The sequence below is a fragment of the Erythrolamprus reginae genome, chromosome 6 (assembly GCF_031021105.1).
Source record: "Erythrolamprus reginae isolate rEryReg1 chromosome 6, rEryReg1.hap1, whole genome shotgun sequence".
Lineage (NCBI taxonomy): Eukaryota > Metazoa > Chordata > Lepidosauria > Squamata > Dipsadidae > Erythrolamprus > Erythrolamprus reginae.
Genome location: NC_091955.1, coordinates 26,816,476 through 26,831,978, shown reverse-complemented (window position 1 = coordinate 26,831,978; position 15,503 = coordinate 26,816,476). Strand labels below are relative to the sequence as shown.

At 39.1% G+C, this 15,503-nt stretch overlaps 1 protein-coding gene across 2 annotated transcripts in view; it reads right to left on the bottom strand.

Moving 5' to 3' along the window:
* Positions 1-15,503, bottom strand: part of POT1 (protection of telomeres 1) — an 85,634-nt gene that overhangs the window by 24,850 nt on the left and 45,281 nt on the right. The window contains exons 11-15 of one of the 2 annotated variants that reach the window (XM_070755424.1): positions 13,999-14,078; positions 11,860-11,901; positions 10,916-11,072; positions 5,453-5,658; positions 1,206-1,341 (exon numbers count right to left, since the gene is read on the bottom strand). In XM_070755424.1, coding sequence (XP_070611525.1) covers positions 1,206-1,341; positions 5,453-5,658; positions 10,916-11,072; positions 11,860-11,901; positions 13,999-14,078 — 621 coding nt within the window. The remainder of the gene's footprint in view (positions 1-1,205; positions 1,342-5,452; positions 5,659-10,915; positions 11,073-11,859; positions 11,902-13,998; positions 14,079-15,503) is intronic. The other variant, XM_070755425.1, reaches the window with a different exon arrangement.

Sequence of the window (15,503 nt, the reverse complement as noted above, 5' to 3'; positions counted from 1 at the left end):
TCTTAGGGCAGACAGGAGTGAAAGGAGACAGATGTAATGGAGGAAGCAGTCTCATCTCTCCTAAAGAGTTGCATCAGCTGGCAAATATTCATCTCTCCTAAGGAGTTGCATAGGCTGCACATGGATCAGAGTGATGCTGAGAACAACTCTTCCATTTTGGATCACGTTTGCTCAGCCCCTATGTACCTAGCCTTGGAATCCTTGACTGTTTTGAGACTGTCTTGTGGATCTTAGAATTGGCTTTTGGCTTGTGGGATTTGTATTTTTGGACCATGGAGTTGTCTTTGCTGGACTTGTTTTTTTCCTGACTTTGAGAAATTGGATTCACTGCGTCTCACTCAGATTCCTGTTCTGGGAATTACTATTCAGTGCTGGTGATACCTTAATAAAGCCTTTAAGCCTTTGTGGGGTTTGCCTGTGCGAAAGGGCCAAAACAAGTAAAAGATTTCTAAAAAAAACCTTGCAGGAAAACTACAGAGACTAGTTTAGGTGGATGCCAGGAGCCAACAGTGACTTGAAGTATGAAAAAAAAAATCAGACTAATCTTATCTCATGTTTTCAAAGAATAATAGATTGCTAGAATACTGTAATAAATGTTCTTGATTTAACGAAGCAAAGCCATCTATGATATTCATATTTAGGAGAGGCAAAATTGTCTGTCCATCCATCCATTTGCAGACTGCATTAGTTTTGGGATACTGTCAGTGAATGATACTGGGATAGTTAATTCCTTTTGAAAGTCTACAAACCTATTGGACGTAAAATTGGTTTGACCACTATATTTGATCACACTAAGTCACTTGGAAACATTATAGCTCCAATGGGAAAATCATTCTCTTTTACCATTTTATTATATAATCTTTTCTATAGCTAACATGAAATGGATGATAGGACTGTAATAGAAACACATAATCCATAAAGTTTCAGCTACATTTTTGTTCATTTTATTATGTGTCAACAAGTCACTGTCTATTATTGACCAATAGATAATTTTCTACAATCATTTTGTTCAACTATAGAATAAATTAAATTGAACTTTGTAGCCTGAGCTATTAGTTACAGTTAATTATTTGCTCAATTTATTTATAATATAGCTTCTAAAACATTTCATACGTGCAGATCAGAGGTTAACCATCAAAATTTAATTAAGTGAACAAAGATAAATATGTATACATATATTGCTTTATGCTTATGTTTCAATTTACCCATAATACTGCATACTTTCTTCCCAAAAATATGGAACTGAAAGATCCAATAGTGCAAGTGAATCTTCTTTGGATGTCACTGGTATAATTCCTTTAAATTTGCTTGTGAACTTCAAGATTTCATTTAGAGTCCCTCCTATAATTTTTTTTTAAAAAAATATTATTTAAATAGTTTTATATTCACTGTATTACCACATTCATCTCTGGGCATCTGTATCTGTGGCTTGTGGAAACAAATGTAGATGTCACATGATTAATATAAGATGAGGTATACAAATATTTCATAGCTACACCAATTGTCAAATGTTAAACTAAAGGCAGACTGTTTAGAATTCAACTCAGATTTTTTTTTCCAATGTTTAAAATAATAATAATAAAAAAACTCAGCAGCATCACACAAAGTGTTCCTAACCACAACCGTCACCTATTATCGTCTGCTATGGATTAATTTAGATTCCCATACATTGAATTCAAATAAATAACAACTGAGCTACATGCAATTGACTCTAAATCTCCAAATTCCAAATGATTTCCCACAGAGGTCTATGAAATATGGACCACTGTGGGAACAGACTGGTAATGGCTATATTATACCATTTTCTTGACAAGTTGAGGAGATAATTAATATTGCTGGAGTGTGTTCAGCTGGATGCATTAGAAATCCCAGCAGAATCCAAATGGGCATATTCCCCTGTCTATCTTCCAATATATAATGTCAAACTTGTTTATATTACAACATACTTGATTTCCCCACAAATGTTAGTCACTTCTGTAATGTTAAATATGGTATTTAAAAAGCTGTCATAAAAGTTGAATGACACATTTTAGCAGGAAATTTCCTTCCACTGCCATACGCATAACCATTTTACTTGGATAGTTGCATTTCTTTTAATGATCAATATATTTATTTGCATTTGTTTATTTCCTCCAATTTATATCCTGGAGATTCTGACCAGACTACAGAGAAAGCAATGCCAAATAGGATTAAAAAAAATAAAAATAAAAATATTCAAAAGTCAGACCAAGCCAGCACGTCTATATCTCAGAGATGGTGTGATCCTGTAGACTGTGCCTAAATTCCTTCCAGAAGTGTTAGGGTTTATATGCTCCTATAAAATGAAATATATTACAAGGCCTTTGCTTTAGGTATGAGTACAATTTTATCTTTGTGAAAATACTGACATCCAGAGGATGCTTAAATTAAAAGTATGCTTGCAGTAAGAAAGGCATTGCATCTCACATTTTAATCAGCTGGAAGACGGATTGATTGCAGATTTCAATTACACACACACATAACTGACATTATACTATATATAATTATATAATATGTATCATATATATTATAGTTCAGTGTGTGTGTATATATGCAGTATACAGTATATAACATATACGGTATGCTATATATATTGTATAACTGTATATTAAGCAGTATGTATGTGTGTGTGTATACATACACACATACATACTGCTTAATATACAGTTATACAATATATATAGCATACCGTATATGTTATATATACTGCATAATTGAAAATATTGTTAAAATTTCTGATTATTTTTGTTATTATTGCAAGTTCTTCTTCATATCCTTATTTTCCTTGTTCTAATTCTTCTTCTTTTTATGATTATTTTTTCTATCCTAAAGAGTTAGGTCAAAAATAACTGCATCTGAAAAAATAGTAAGATAAGATTTTGAAAATTGGAAGCCAAAGAAAACTAGATGGAACTAAAAATTACAAAAAAGAAAAAAAAGAAAAGAAAAAAGGAGCAATTTTGTTTTACAATTTTACTAAATTTATTTATTAAATGTTTATGCTGTCCATTTCCCCTACAAGGTGACTCGCAGTGAGAGGCAGAATTACAGAAGACACAACTAGAGAATTCAGAATATTCTAATTTTAAAGAATGTACCTTTTAAAAAAACAAAAAAAACCAGATCTCAAAACAATTTAGTCAACAGAACTTCAGCTTCTATGGAGAAACTGTCTCTAAGATGTAAGGAAAGAGGAATACATTCTATCTAGTAAGATTGAGACTGAGTTGAAACTGGGTCTATATGTGACAGGCTAAAAGAATGTCATGTAAAAAGATGTTATGTGGACATCCAAAAACAAAAAAGCCTGATGTCTTAATAATTAAAAGGAATACACCAACAATAAATCAAAAGTTACCTGGATAATTTCCCTATACTAGATTTGCTAAAGAGGTTCATTAAAGTTTTGAAAAACCTTATAAGAAAAATAAAAAGTAATCAAGTTCTATGATGTTATTTGAATGGATTAAATATTAAGATTGTTAGAAGTAAAAGAAAAATGAAGCCAGATTATTTCATCAAAAATAAAACCGATATGCTATCGTCTCTGAAATGATAAGAGTGGAATGGACTTTAATGGATTTTTGTTGACACCAGAGCTGAAATGACCATGCTTTATGAATTTCTTTATAGATAACATGGGAAGATGACATTATTTCTTGCTTTTTAAGAGGTGATAAATTACTAAAATTGTTTATACTTGCTGTGAAGTGGAAAGTCACTTCTATATTATTTCTTTTGTCCATAGCCACATTCTTACTTTTCCATTTCTCTTTTCCCCCTTTTTTTTCTTTCTTTTTTGCATCTACTTGTTATTTTATCCTATTTTAGTTTTCATTTAGCAACTGCTCAGTTACGACGGTGATGAAAAAGTAACTGGTAGTCCTTTCGTTTATGACTTGCAGGTGTGTAAAGCAAAAGTAAACCTGAAGTAAGATCATAAGCACAGTTGCAGTTTTATTTAGTAAATAAACAAGTTGTTGGTCCCAACTATAGTCACTAAACAAGACTACCTGTATAGGATAGTATCTCAAATACACTGAATTCTAATTTTAATGGATCATTAAATGTAGGGGAGAGGGTTATGATTCCCAAATCTGATAAATAGGAAAATACATAAATGCAACTATTGATATAATTTGCAGAATATCATTATGCAAACAAAATACAAAATATTATTTGCATAATGAGATTATGAAAATTATATACATTCTCATGGCTGTAATAATATGGACAAAATTTAATCTGCAGACTTGGTTATTTTGAGGATACATCTGTATAGAATGTGGTCCATTGCATCTGATGAAATTTGCTATATCTACTATATATCATTAGTTATGGACACAGTTGAAAATGAGGTTTTCTTAAAAATGAGAAAAAGAGAGGCACCACAAAGACTTAAGCATAAAAGCTTACAGAACGGGTATATTAATTTTCCATGTTTTCAAGAATCTGTATGAGTTTATAATTCCAAAACAACACAGGAAATAAACAAGTGGGACCCTGTCTGCTTATGTAATAAGAACTAAAAACATGTGTATGTACTGCTAATGTATAGAACAATTATTCTCTCAATTTTGTTGGCTTATTAGAGATATACAGTGATACCTTGTCTTACAAACTTAATTGGTTCCGGGATGAGGTTCTTAAGATGAAAAGTTTGTAAGACGAAACAATGTTTCCCATAGGAATCAATGGAAAAGCGATTAATGCGTGCAAGCCCAAAATTCACCCCTTTTGCCAGCCGAAGTGCCCGTTTTTGTGCTGCTGGGATTCCCCTGAGGTTCCCCTCCATAGGAAACCCCACCTCTGGACTTCCGTATTTTTGTGATGCTGCAGGGGAATCCCAACAGCGAAAAAACGAGCGCTTCGCTGGCAACGGAAGTCCGGAGGTGGGGTTTCCCAGTGAAGGGAGCATCAGTGAAATTGCAGCATCGCAAAAACACCAAAGTCCTCGAAACCCCACTTCCGGACCTCTGTATTTTTGCGATGCTGCGATTTCACTGAGGTTCCCCTCGCTGTGAAACCCCACCTGCGGACTTCCGTTGCCAGCGAAGTGCCCGTTTTTGCGCTGCTGGGATTCCCATGCTGGGATTCCTGTGCAGCATCGCAAAAACACGGAAGTCCAGAGGTGGTGTTTCTCATAGAGGGGAGCCTCAGGGGAATCCCAGCAGTGCAAAAACAGGTGCTTCGCTGGCAACGGGAGTCTGGAGGTGGTGCATCCCAGCGGTAGCGGTGGGTTTGTAAGGTGAAAATAGTTTGAAAGAAGAGGCAAAAAAATCTTAAACCCCAGGTTTGTATCTCGAAAAGTTTGTATGTCGAGGTGTTTGTAAGACGAGGTATCACTGTATAAGGCAAACAGTTGATATGGAAATGTTTTAGCATTAGAGATTATTACAAAGAGCAATGAAATGTACACAGTTAATTAACTAACCTTCTAGGAAAACTAAAGTGTCTTCTGGGTCTTGAAGTAGCTCTTTGTGTGACGCAAAATGAACAGCTACCCGCCGCTGTTCCTGATTTTCAGCCGGCCACACAACAGAATTGCAGAACGAGATGCTTTGCAAGTTTGAATCTGAACATATCACTGAAGCTTCTCGTAAAATTGAATCAAGTTCAGTCTCGTCTGGGATTTCTTTCCTGAAACAATTACAGCCTGAATTGAACCCCAGAAATGTGCTTAAGGTAACTTTTCAATAAATACAGTATGAATAGAATAGAATATACTTTATTGGTCAAGTGTGATTAAATATACAAGGCATTTCTTTCTGGTGCGTAAGATCTCATTGTATATCCAAGCAACAAAGTGATAAATCATTAGATATGGTCAAAAACCTGTAACGTAGATAATTCAACATTTTCACATGCATGTTGGAGAGGCTGCACATTTTAAGGCCTTGATGTGTTACAGTGTCACCTTGCAGCAAGATATTACGCAAAATTAATAAACAATAAATGTAACAAAAACTAGGAAGACTAAATCTCCATAAAACATTCAAGGTTGATTAAAAACAGAAAAATGTTCACAATTGCTTAATGCAAGGATCGACAAACCCAGGCGCCTGGTCGCCAGTGGCGCCTAGAAAATGTTGTCTGGCGCCTAGAAAATGTTGCCTGCTGTACTGTATGTATACAGCAGTGTTTTTCACGAGGTGGCTCCTGCAAGTGGGAGCTCCAGGGCTGAGGCTTCAGCCCTGGAGCTCCCACTTGCAGAAGCCGCCCCCCGGCTATTGCCCGCCGCCGCCGCTACCCGCGCACCCCAAAATACCCCCCCTGCGTGCCCTTTTCCATGGGCGCGCAGTCCCCATTCCCCTGCCTGCCTGGGGGGGGGGGCGGGGGCGGGGAGGCGCCGGCAGTAGAAGGCGCAGCCCCCGCCCGCCCGATCCGCTCCCTCTCCTCCTCTTCCGCTGAAAGAAACGCGCGGAAGCTGCCTTTTGACTCCGATGCTTTGCTGCTCGTGGGGGGGGGGGGTTGGCGGTGCCCCCGCCCGCCCGATCCGCTGCCTCTCCTCTTCCGCGGAAAGGCAAAGGGCGCGCCCCGCCGCTTAGGCTTTTGCTGCTTCTGGAGGGGTGGGCGCCGATCCCCCCCCCTTCCAGGAGCAGCAAAAGCCTAAGCGACGGGGCGCGCTTTTTGCCTTTTGACTCCGATGCTTTGCTGCTCGGGGGGGGGGGGGGGGGTTGGCGGTGCCCCCGCCCGCCCTATCCGCTGCCTCTCCTCTTCCGCGGAAAGGCAAATGGCGCGCCCCGCGTCTTAGGCTTTTGCTGCTTCTGGAGGGGTGGGCGCCGATCCCCCCCCCCTTCCAGGAGCAGCAAAAGCCTAAGCGACGGGGCGCGCTTTTTGCCTTTTGACTCCGATGCTTTGCTGCTCGTGGGGGGGGGGGGGGTTTGGCGGTGCCGATGCCAAATGCTTTCCCTCCGTGGTGGGGGGTGCAGGGCAGGCGCAGTCAGCCCCAGGAAACAAAGATGGAATGAGAGAAAGGAAAGAGAGAGAAAGGGAGGGAGAGAAAGAAAAAGTGAGAGATAGAAAGGATAGAGAGAAAGGGAATGAGAGAAAGGAAAGAGAGAGAAAGAGAGGGGGAGAAGGAAAGAGTGAGAGATAGAAAGGATAGAGAGAAAGAGGGAATGGAAAGAGAGAGAAAGGGAGGGAGAGAAGGAAAGAGTGAGAGATAGAAAGGATAGAGAGAAAGAGGGAATGAGAGAAAGGAAAGAGAGAGAGAGAGAGAAAATAAGAGAGAGAGAGCAACAGAGAGAGAAAGAACAAGAGAGAGAAAGCATGAGAGAGAGAAAGAACAAGAGAGAGAGAGAAAATAAGAGAACAAGAGAGAGAAAAAGATAGCAAGAGAGAGAGAAAGCAAGACAGATAGGGAGAGGAAAGGAGAGTGAGAGAAATGAGAACAAAAAGGGGAGAAAAAAGGAGAAATGAGAAAATGATTGAGGCAGAGAATGAGAGGAGAGTGAAACAAAAGAGAGAGAGAGGTGATTCTTGAAGCATATGGTAAAAAGCACCCAAATAATAAGAAAACCCCCCCAGCCCACACCTGTTTTTGAAAAGGATAAAAGAGAAAAAAACCCCAGCCCTCAACTGGTTTTGGAAATGGTTGGAGTGTGTATACATACACACACATAAGGGGGGGAGAGAGACAGGGATGGAAAAAGAGGAGAAGTGAGAGGGAGAAGGAATGAGGGAAAAAGGGAGGAAGAGAGAGAAATGAGAAACACGAGAGAGAAAAGGGGGAAAGACAGGAGAAGTACCCAGAAATGAGACAGTGGTATAAATTTCAGGAGGGATGATTGATGATTGACTGTATTTATAAGGGGATGTTACATGGGATTGTATATATGAGGGGGTTATTTATGTATGTATGTATGTATGTATGTATGTATGTATGTATGTATTTATTTATTATTTATTTATTTATTAGATTTGTGTCATTTTGGTTGGTGGTGTGCCCCAGGATTTTGTAAATGTAAAAAATGTGCCGCGGCTCAAAAAAGGTTGAAAATCACTGGTATACAGTATATTTTTCCCGCCTTGTGTTTACGCCCAGAAATGGTACATCTTGGCTTCCGTAGCTCCGCCCATCAACCTCGGAGCGAGCTGCTTTCCCAGCGTCCCCTGCGCTTGCGTGCGTCTCTCCCTCCCCCCCTTGCCTCCATTCCGCCTCCTACTCGAACCCCTTCACTCCCCCCCACCGCACACAGACGCTCCGATCTTGGCCGCTCACCCGCCTTCGGAGAGAAGCGGAAGCCCCTCCCCTCCCGGCGTGAGGTTTTGTTCATTCCTCCTCCGGCCGCGTGCGCGGTGACTTCCGACCAGTAACCCCTCCTCCCCCCTCCCCCCCTCACCCGCGTCCCCGGCCCGGTCTCCCTTTCCTTCTTCTCTGTTTCGGTTTCTGACTAACGGTCTCCCCTCGGATCCCGACGGGAGTACAGCAGAGCCGGCTCGGCGGAGCCAGGCCTGCGCCGGGGGGGAGGGGGTGAAAGCGATGTCAGGTGGAGACTCGGCAAAAAACCAAGTTTGCTTAAAAAAAATTCTGGCTCCTAAATTTTTTGGCTGGCTCCTAGATTCTGAACAACTTTGTCGACCCCTGGCTTAATGTTTGCGACAGTATATTAATACAAATGGATAGGTCACTTTGTACTGGGCAAAAAATAACCTCACACTATTTATACCCATAAAGTACTCCCTGGTATCTGATAGGACCATTGCACAGCTGATCCCTGGAGGGCCATTTTCGCTGCCCTTATCCAACTGTATACACTTCTCAAAAAATAAAGAGAACACTTAAACAACTAAATATAATTCCAAGTAAATCAAACTTCTGTGAAATCAAACTGTCCACTTAGGAAGCAATACAATCAATTTCACATGTCAACACATTCAACTCTGTACAGAACGAAGTATTCAATTAGAATATTTCATTCATTCAGATCTAGGAACTGTTCTTTGAGTGTTCCCTTTATTTTTTGAGTAGTTTATATAAGACAGGGTCTTATTTTGGGGAAAACATGGTAGTATTTAGAGGCTTTTTTGCAGAAAATTTGAAAAACCTGGATTCCCCTACCCCTTACTTCTTATCTAGCCTGCAATCTTGGTATTGTTAGGTATTATCAAATTTGGGTATTAACAGGTGCAATCTTCTTAGCTTTTGAGGTTAGACTAGGTCAGCCAAATGCAGCTAAAGTTAGAAACATAAAAACATAGAAGACTGACGGCAGAAAAAAACCTCATGATCCATCTAGTCTGCCCTTATACTATTTTTTGTATTTTATCTTAGGATGGATATATGTTTATCCCAGGCATGTTTAAATTCAGTTACTGTAGATTTACCAACCACATCTGCTGGAAGTTTGTTCCAAGGATCTACTACTCTTTCAGTAAAATAATATTTTCTCATGTTGCTTTTGATCTTTCCCCCAACTAACTTCAGATTGTGTCCCCTTGTTCTTGTGTTCACTTTCCTATTAAAAATACTTCCCTCCTGAACCTTATTTAACTCTTTGACATATTTAAATGTTTCGATCATGTCCCCCCTTTTCCTTCTGTCCTCCAGACTATACAGATTGAGTTCATTAAGTCTTTCCTGATATGTTTTATGCTTAAGACCTTCCACCATTCTTGTAGCCCGTCTTTGGACCCGTTCAATTTTGTCAATATCTTTTTGTAGGTGAGGTCTCCAGAACTGAACACAGTATTCCAAATGTGGTCTCACCAGTGCTCTATATAGCGGGATCACAATTTCCCTCTTCCTGCTTGTTATACCTCTAGATATGCAGCCAAGCATCCTACTTACTTTTCCTACCACCTGACAACACTGCTCACCCATTGAGACTGTCAGAAATCACTACCCCTAAATCCTTCTCTTCTGAAGTTTTTGCTAACACAAAACTGCCAATACAATACTCAGATTGAGGATTCCTTTTCCCCAAGTGCATTATTTTACATTTGGAAACATTAAACTGCAGTTTCCATTGCTTTGACCATTTATCTAGTAAAGCTAAATCATTTACCATATTACAGACGCCTCCAGGAATATCAACCCTATTGCACACTTTAGAATCATTGGCAAATAGGCAAACCTTCCCTACCAAACCTTCCCCTATGTCACTCACAAACATATTAAAAAGAATAGGACCCAGAACAGACCCTTGTGGCCCACCGCTTGTAACCTGTCTCTGCTCAGAATACTCGCCATTAACAATAACTCTCTGAAGTCTACGCTTCAGCCATCTGCAAATCCACTGAACTATCCAGGGACTAAGTCCAATCTTCACTAATTTATCTATCAGCTCTTTATGTGTAACCGTATCAAAGGCTTTGCTGAAGTCCAGACAGGCAATATCCACGGCACCACCTTCATCCAACACCTTTGTGACATAGTCAAAGAAATCAATGAGATTAGTCTGACATGATTTGCCTTCAGTAAAGCCATGCTGATTTGGGCCACCTGGTGCCATTTGGGTTCTTTTACTCTCTGGGTACACAGAACACTTTGGCATCTGGGCAGGTGGGCAGAGACTCAGGCTCCCTTGACGACCGACTCCCCGATGACATTTCACCCTTGCCTACCTATGGCATTTTCATTCTGCACTGTATTTGACTTTACAAGATATGATTTCATTCAAATTTTAACTTTTAGTGTTTTTACTGCAAAGCTTTGATTATGGCAGTTTGGAATCTTTAATAAATAAAATAACAATATTAACAATCAAACATTGAGTACCAAAATAAATGATTTATTTATTGTACAATTTATTAAAATGTACAATTTATTGTACATTTTAAATCGCAGGGGCTTAAATATATAATGTTATGCTATCCTGTAAGCAATAATTGTAACAGCTACAGCAATTTATCAGATATCCGTACTAATATTCATTGGCACTTGGATACTTACAATGATTTGCATTGAGGGCAATAAAGTTTTACAGACTGATAGAGTGTCTTAGGTTCAAATTTAAGCAGCCTAGCTCTGATGCGGTAGTTCTGAGGAATGCTGCTCATTCTGATAGTATTCAGCGTAGTTGTATCAAAGTGTTGGTTATCTGTTAATACTATAAAACAATAAAAACATAAAAAGCATTTGGACAAAAGTGAACAAATGCATGCATGAACATCATCAGTAATTCATTAAGCTCCTTTGCCCAATTTGTCATTTATTTATATTAATTGGTATTTCAAGTGTTTAAGTTGAAACTATATATATTACTTATATGTATATGTATATGTGTATGTGTCCTGTTCATCTATGCATGTATAGTAGCAACATCTTGGATTGAAGGTGTACAAACTTTTTTCCAGTGATTATTCATAAATCCACCTATTTAATTTCTGCACTCATCTTTTAATATATGGATATACTGTACCCCACATTTAAATAAATATTTTTTCTTAAAATATGCATGAGTTTTAGTATGTATATATGTATGTGTGTATGTGTATAAGCAAAGTATCAGTGCATCCAAGAATTTTGAAAACTGGTGGATAACTAGGTTTGTTTCACAATTTTACAGGCCAGGACAAAAGGCTTTCTTAGCCAAGCAAATAAATAAATACTTCCGTTCCTCCCCAACCCTCTATTTCCTGCCCTGTTACAGTTTGCTTATAAATTAATTAGTTTAGTCAAATTTATTTTTAATTTATAATTATTTTATAAAATAATAAAATAAATATAGTATTTATTAAACTACCCACAGTGATTTGTGTTGTTCCAGTTGATACATCCCATGCTATTCTAAAACATCCCTAAACCAACTATTCATTTTAGGCAGGAAGCCCTATTGTAAAAGAAGTTATCTTCTCATTCCAAAAGACACAGAATACCTAACGTTAAATTCTTACCTGTAACAGACAACTGCTGGCATCTTTCTACATCGGGTCCTACTTGGGGGAAGACAGGAAACGGGAAAATTATTTTCTTTTTTTCTATCCCAGCGACCAGTTAGGTCCCACAGAGTTGGCCTTATCCAGGTCCCGTCGACTAAACAATGCCGTCTGGTGGGACCCAGGGGAAGAGCCTTCTCTGTGGCGGCCCCGACCCTCTCGAACCAGCTCCCCCCAGAGATCAGGACTGCCCCCACCCTCCTTGCCTTTTGTAAGCTCCTTAAAACCCACCTCTGTCGTCAGGCATGGGGGAATTGAGATATCCTCTCCCCTTAGGCTTATAAAATTTATGCATGGTATGTCTGTGTGTATGATTGGTTTCTTAAATAAGGGTTTTTTAAATTAACTTAAATATTAGATTTGTTCATATTGTTTCACTATTGTTGTTAGCCGCCCCGAGTCTACGGAGAGGGGCGGCATACAAATCTAATAAATAAATAATAAACAAAAAGAAAAAGAAATATAACATACAGGGATGGAAATGTAGTGCGGTTAAGATAGCAGAGTTCAATTTTAATTTATAACACATATATAATAACGACACCAGGGCTTCATTTTCAGATTTGATTAATCCTCTTGTGCATGCAGATTTACCTATTCCAATTTTCGGAGGATATACAGATAGTCCTCAATTTATACCATAATTGGTTCCAAAATGTATGCTGTTAATTGAAACATTCCTTAAGTGAGTTTTGCCCTATTATATGACTTTTCTTGTCACATTTGCTAAGCGAATAACATGGTTATTAAGTGAATCTGGCTTCTCAATTGAATTTGCTATTAAGAAAGTTGGAAAAGGGGATCACATGGGCCTGGGATACTGCAAACGTTAGAAATATGAAACAGTTGTCAAACATCCAAATGGAAATCACGTGACTATAGGGATGCTGCAATAGACTTAAGTATGAAAAATGGTCACTTTTTCCAACGCCACTGTAAACTTCAAAAAGTAAGTCAAGGTCTACCTGTAAATGTAGTGTGAAATAAGTTTTCTAAATTTAAAGTTCTATCAATGTAGATTTTTGCATACATTGTGGGAATTCTAAATTATTTTTAAGATAGTAGTGCTAAATAAAAATTTAGAATGCATTACTTCATATTAATGTACCTATTCATTACAAAATGAAATACTGTTCTCTGTGAATAAATTTACAGTACAGTACCCAGTTTTTACTAAAATCTTCTAGCTTTTCTTATATCTTATTCTGCATTAAGAAATAGTGGTGGACTTAACCACATTATAAAAATAGGAATCTGTATTCTTCCAGATGTTATTGAATTTTATTTCCTAGTAATTTTTACATTGCTAGACAAGCTGGCTAGGACTTTTGCTCAGCAAAACTTTGAAGGAACAGGAACCGCCTGCTACCGCACGAATCCCAGCAACCGATAAGATCCCACAGAGTTGGCCTTCTCCAGGTCCCGTCGACTAAACAATGTCATTTGGCGGGCCTCAGGGGAAGAGCCTTCTCTGTGGCGGCCCCGGCCCTCTGGAATCAACTCCCCCCGGAAATTAGAACTGCCCCCACCCTTTTTGTCTTCCGTAAATTGCTCAAGACCCATCTATACTGCCAGGCATGAGGGAGTTGAGACACCTTTTCCCCCAGGCTTTTTATATTTTTATATTTATGTTTGGTATGTATGTGCTGTTTGCTTTTTAATAGGATAGGGTTTTATATGCTTCTTTTAATATTAGATTTGTTTCGCTATAATATTGTTTTATTACTATTGTGAGCCGCCACGAGTCTTCGGAGAGGGTCGGCATACAAATCTAATAAATTGAATTGAATTGAATTTCAATCCTATCCTGTAATTACTATCCCTGCCTGGAAAGGACTGGTGTGAGGAGGTGGTGACAGTAGTGATCCCCATAGCCTGGAACAGCTGACCAATGGTATTCCAGGCCAATCCAACGGCCAATCAGCTGCTTGTGCTAAATCAGGCTGTGCTGAAGCTGACCAGGCTGTATGTTGTTTGCTGCAAGGAGACAAACTGCTGGGAGGCAGAGACAGATTTTCCCCCCCTTTTTTTCCTCCCCAAAAGCTAGGTGGATCTTATAGTCTATGAAAATGATATATTTTATTTTTAAAAACTTACCTAAACTATAAGAATTTTCAGGTTCCGGGGAAGCTCTTTCTGGACTATCATTTAATAAAAGTTCGATATTGTCAAGAAATCTAACAATGAAAAAAAATATAATTCATGTAAATAAAGTTTATCTGACTTTTAAAAAAGGAAATTACGATTTTATTTAATCCCACTGCCTAATGATAAGTATGACAACACTTTAATATTAGCAGATATTGATTGTGCCATATTTTCCACACTTCTAAACAGCTGAGAGATGCAGCGCTTAAAAATCCTTTTACAGATCTCTGACTAAAACTAAGGATTTGATACTATTTAAACTAATTTCTTCTCAGAAGTTCTCTGGAGCTAAAATAGGAGTGTCCACAGAGCTGAGACTGAGTTGAAAAACTGGGGACTGTTACCAGGTAGGCACGTCTTTAGAATTCAACTCAGCCAATAGATCTACGAGACCAGAACAACCCATCCTGGACTCTCCAGTCGATACTATGGAGAACTGTGGATATCCTTCCATAACAGGGTGGGCAAAGATGGCTCTTTAATGCCTTGTGAACTTCATCTCCGAGAATTCCTGTGTCATGCAGCCACAATATGACAATACGGGTCATAAAAGAATAGCTAAAAATTCCTTACTCCCCACCAAAGGAAAAACAAATACAACAAAAACATAGAACGAATACAAGTTAGATGTTCTGCCTGAGTTCAAGTCTCTCTACTACTATCTACAAATTACTAACAATTTAACATACAACTATTCTTAATATACTCACCCACTGCCATAACATAACACTATAATTTAACAATATGTCGTTAAACTACATACGCCTGCTACACTGCAGGTACCACCCCCTTCCCTTTCCTCACCCAAACCCCATCCTATTTTATTTAACCATACTAAGATATCTTTAAGTAAATCTAGATACAAAACCATAAAACGTTAACTATTAAGTATAACATGAAAATGCAGTTGAATGTTTAAAAATTGATAAGTTATATATCTTTGTATCCCCCTTACTTTTTGTATCCCTATTCCCCCCCCCCCCTATTTTCTCTCTTTTCTTTTTTCAAAAAACCAATAAGGGGGACGTTTGCCCATGTTCGCCTGGTGCACCAGTTGTGGCCCTATCTGGACCGGGACTCATTGCTCACAGTCACTCATGCCCTCATCACCTCGAGGTTCGACTACTGTAATGCTCTCTACATGGGGCTACCTTTGAAAAGTGTTCGGAAACTTCAGATCGTGCAGAATGCAGCTGCGAGAGCAGTCATGGGCTTACCTATGTATGCCCATGTTTCGCCATCGCTCCGCAGTCTGCATTGGCTGCCGATCAATTTCCGGTCACAATTCAAAGTGTTGGTTATGACCTTTAAAGCCCTTCATGGCACTGGACCAGAATATCTCCGAGACCGCCTCCTGCCGCACGAATCCCAGCGACCGATTAGGTCCCACAGAGTGGGCCTTCGCCGGGTCCCGTCAACTAAACAATGTCGGTTGGCGGGCCCCAGGGGAAGAG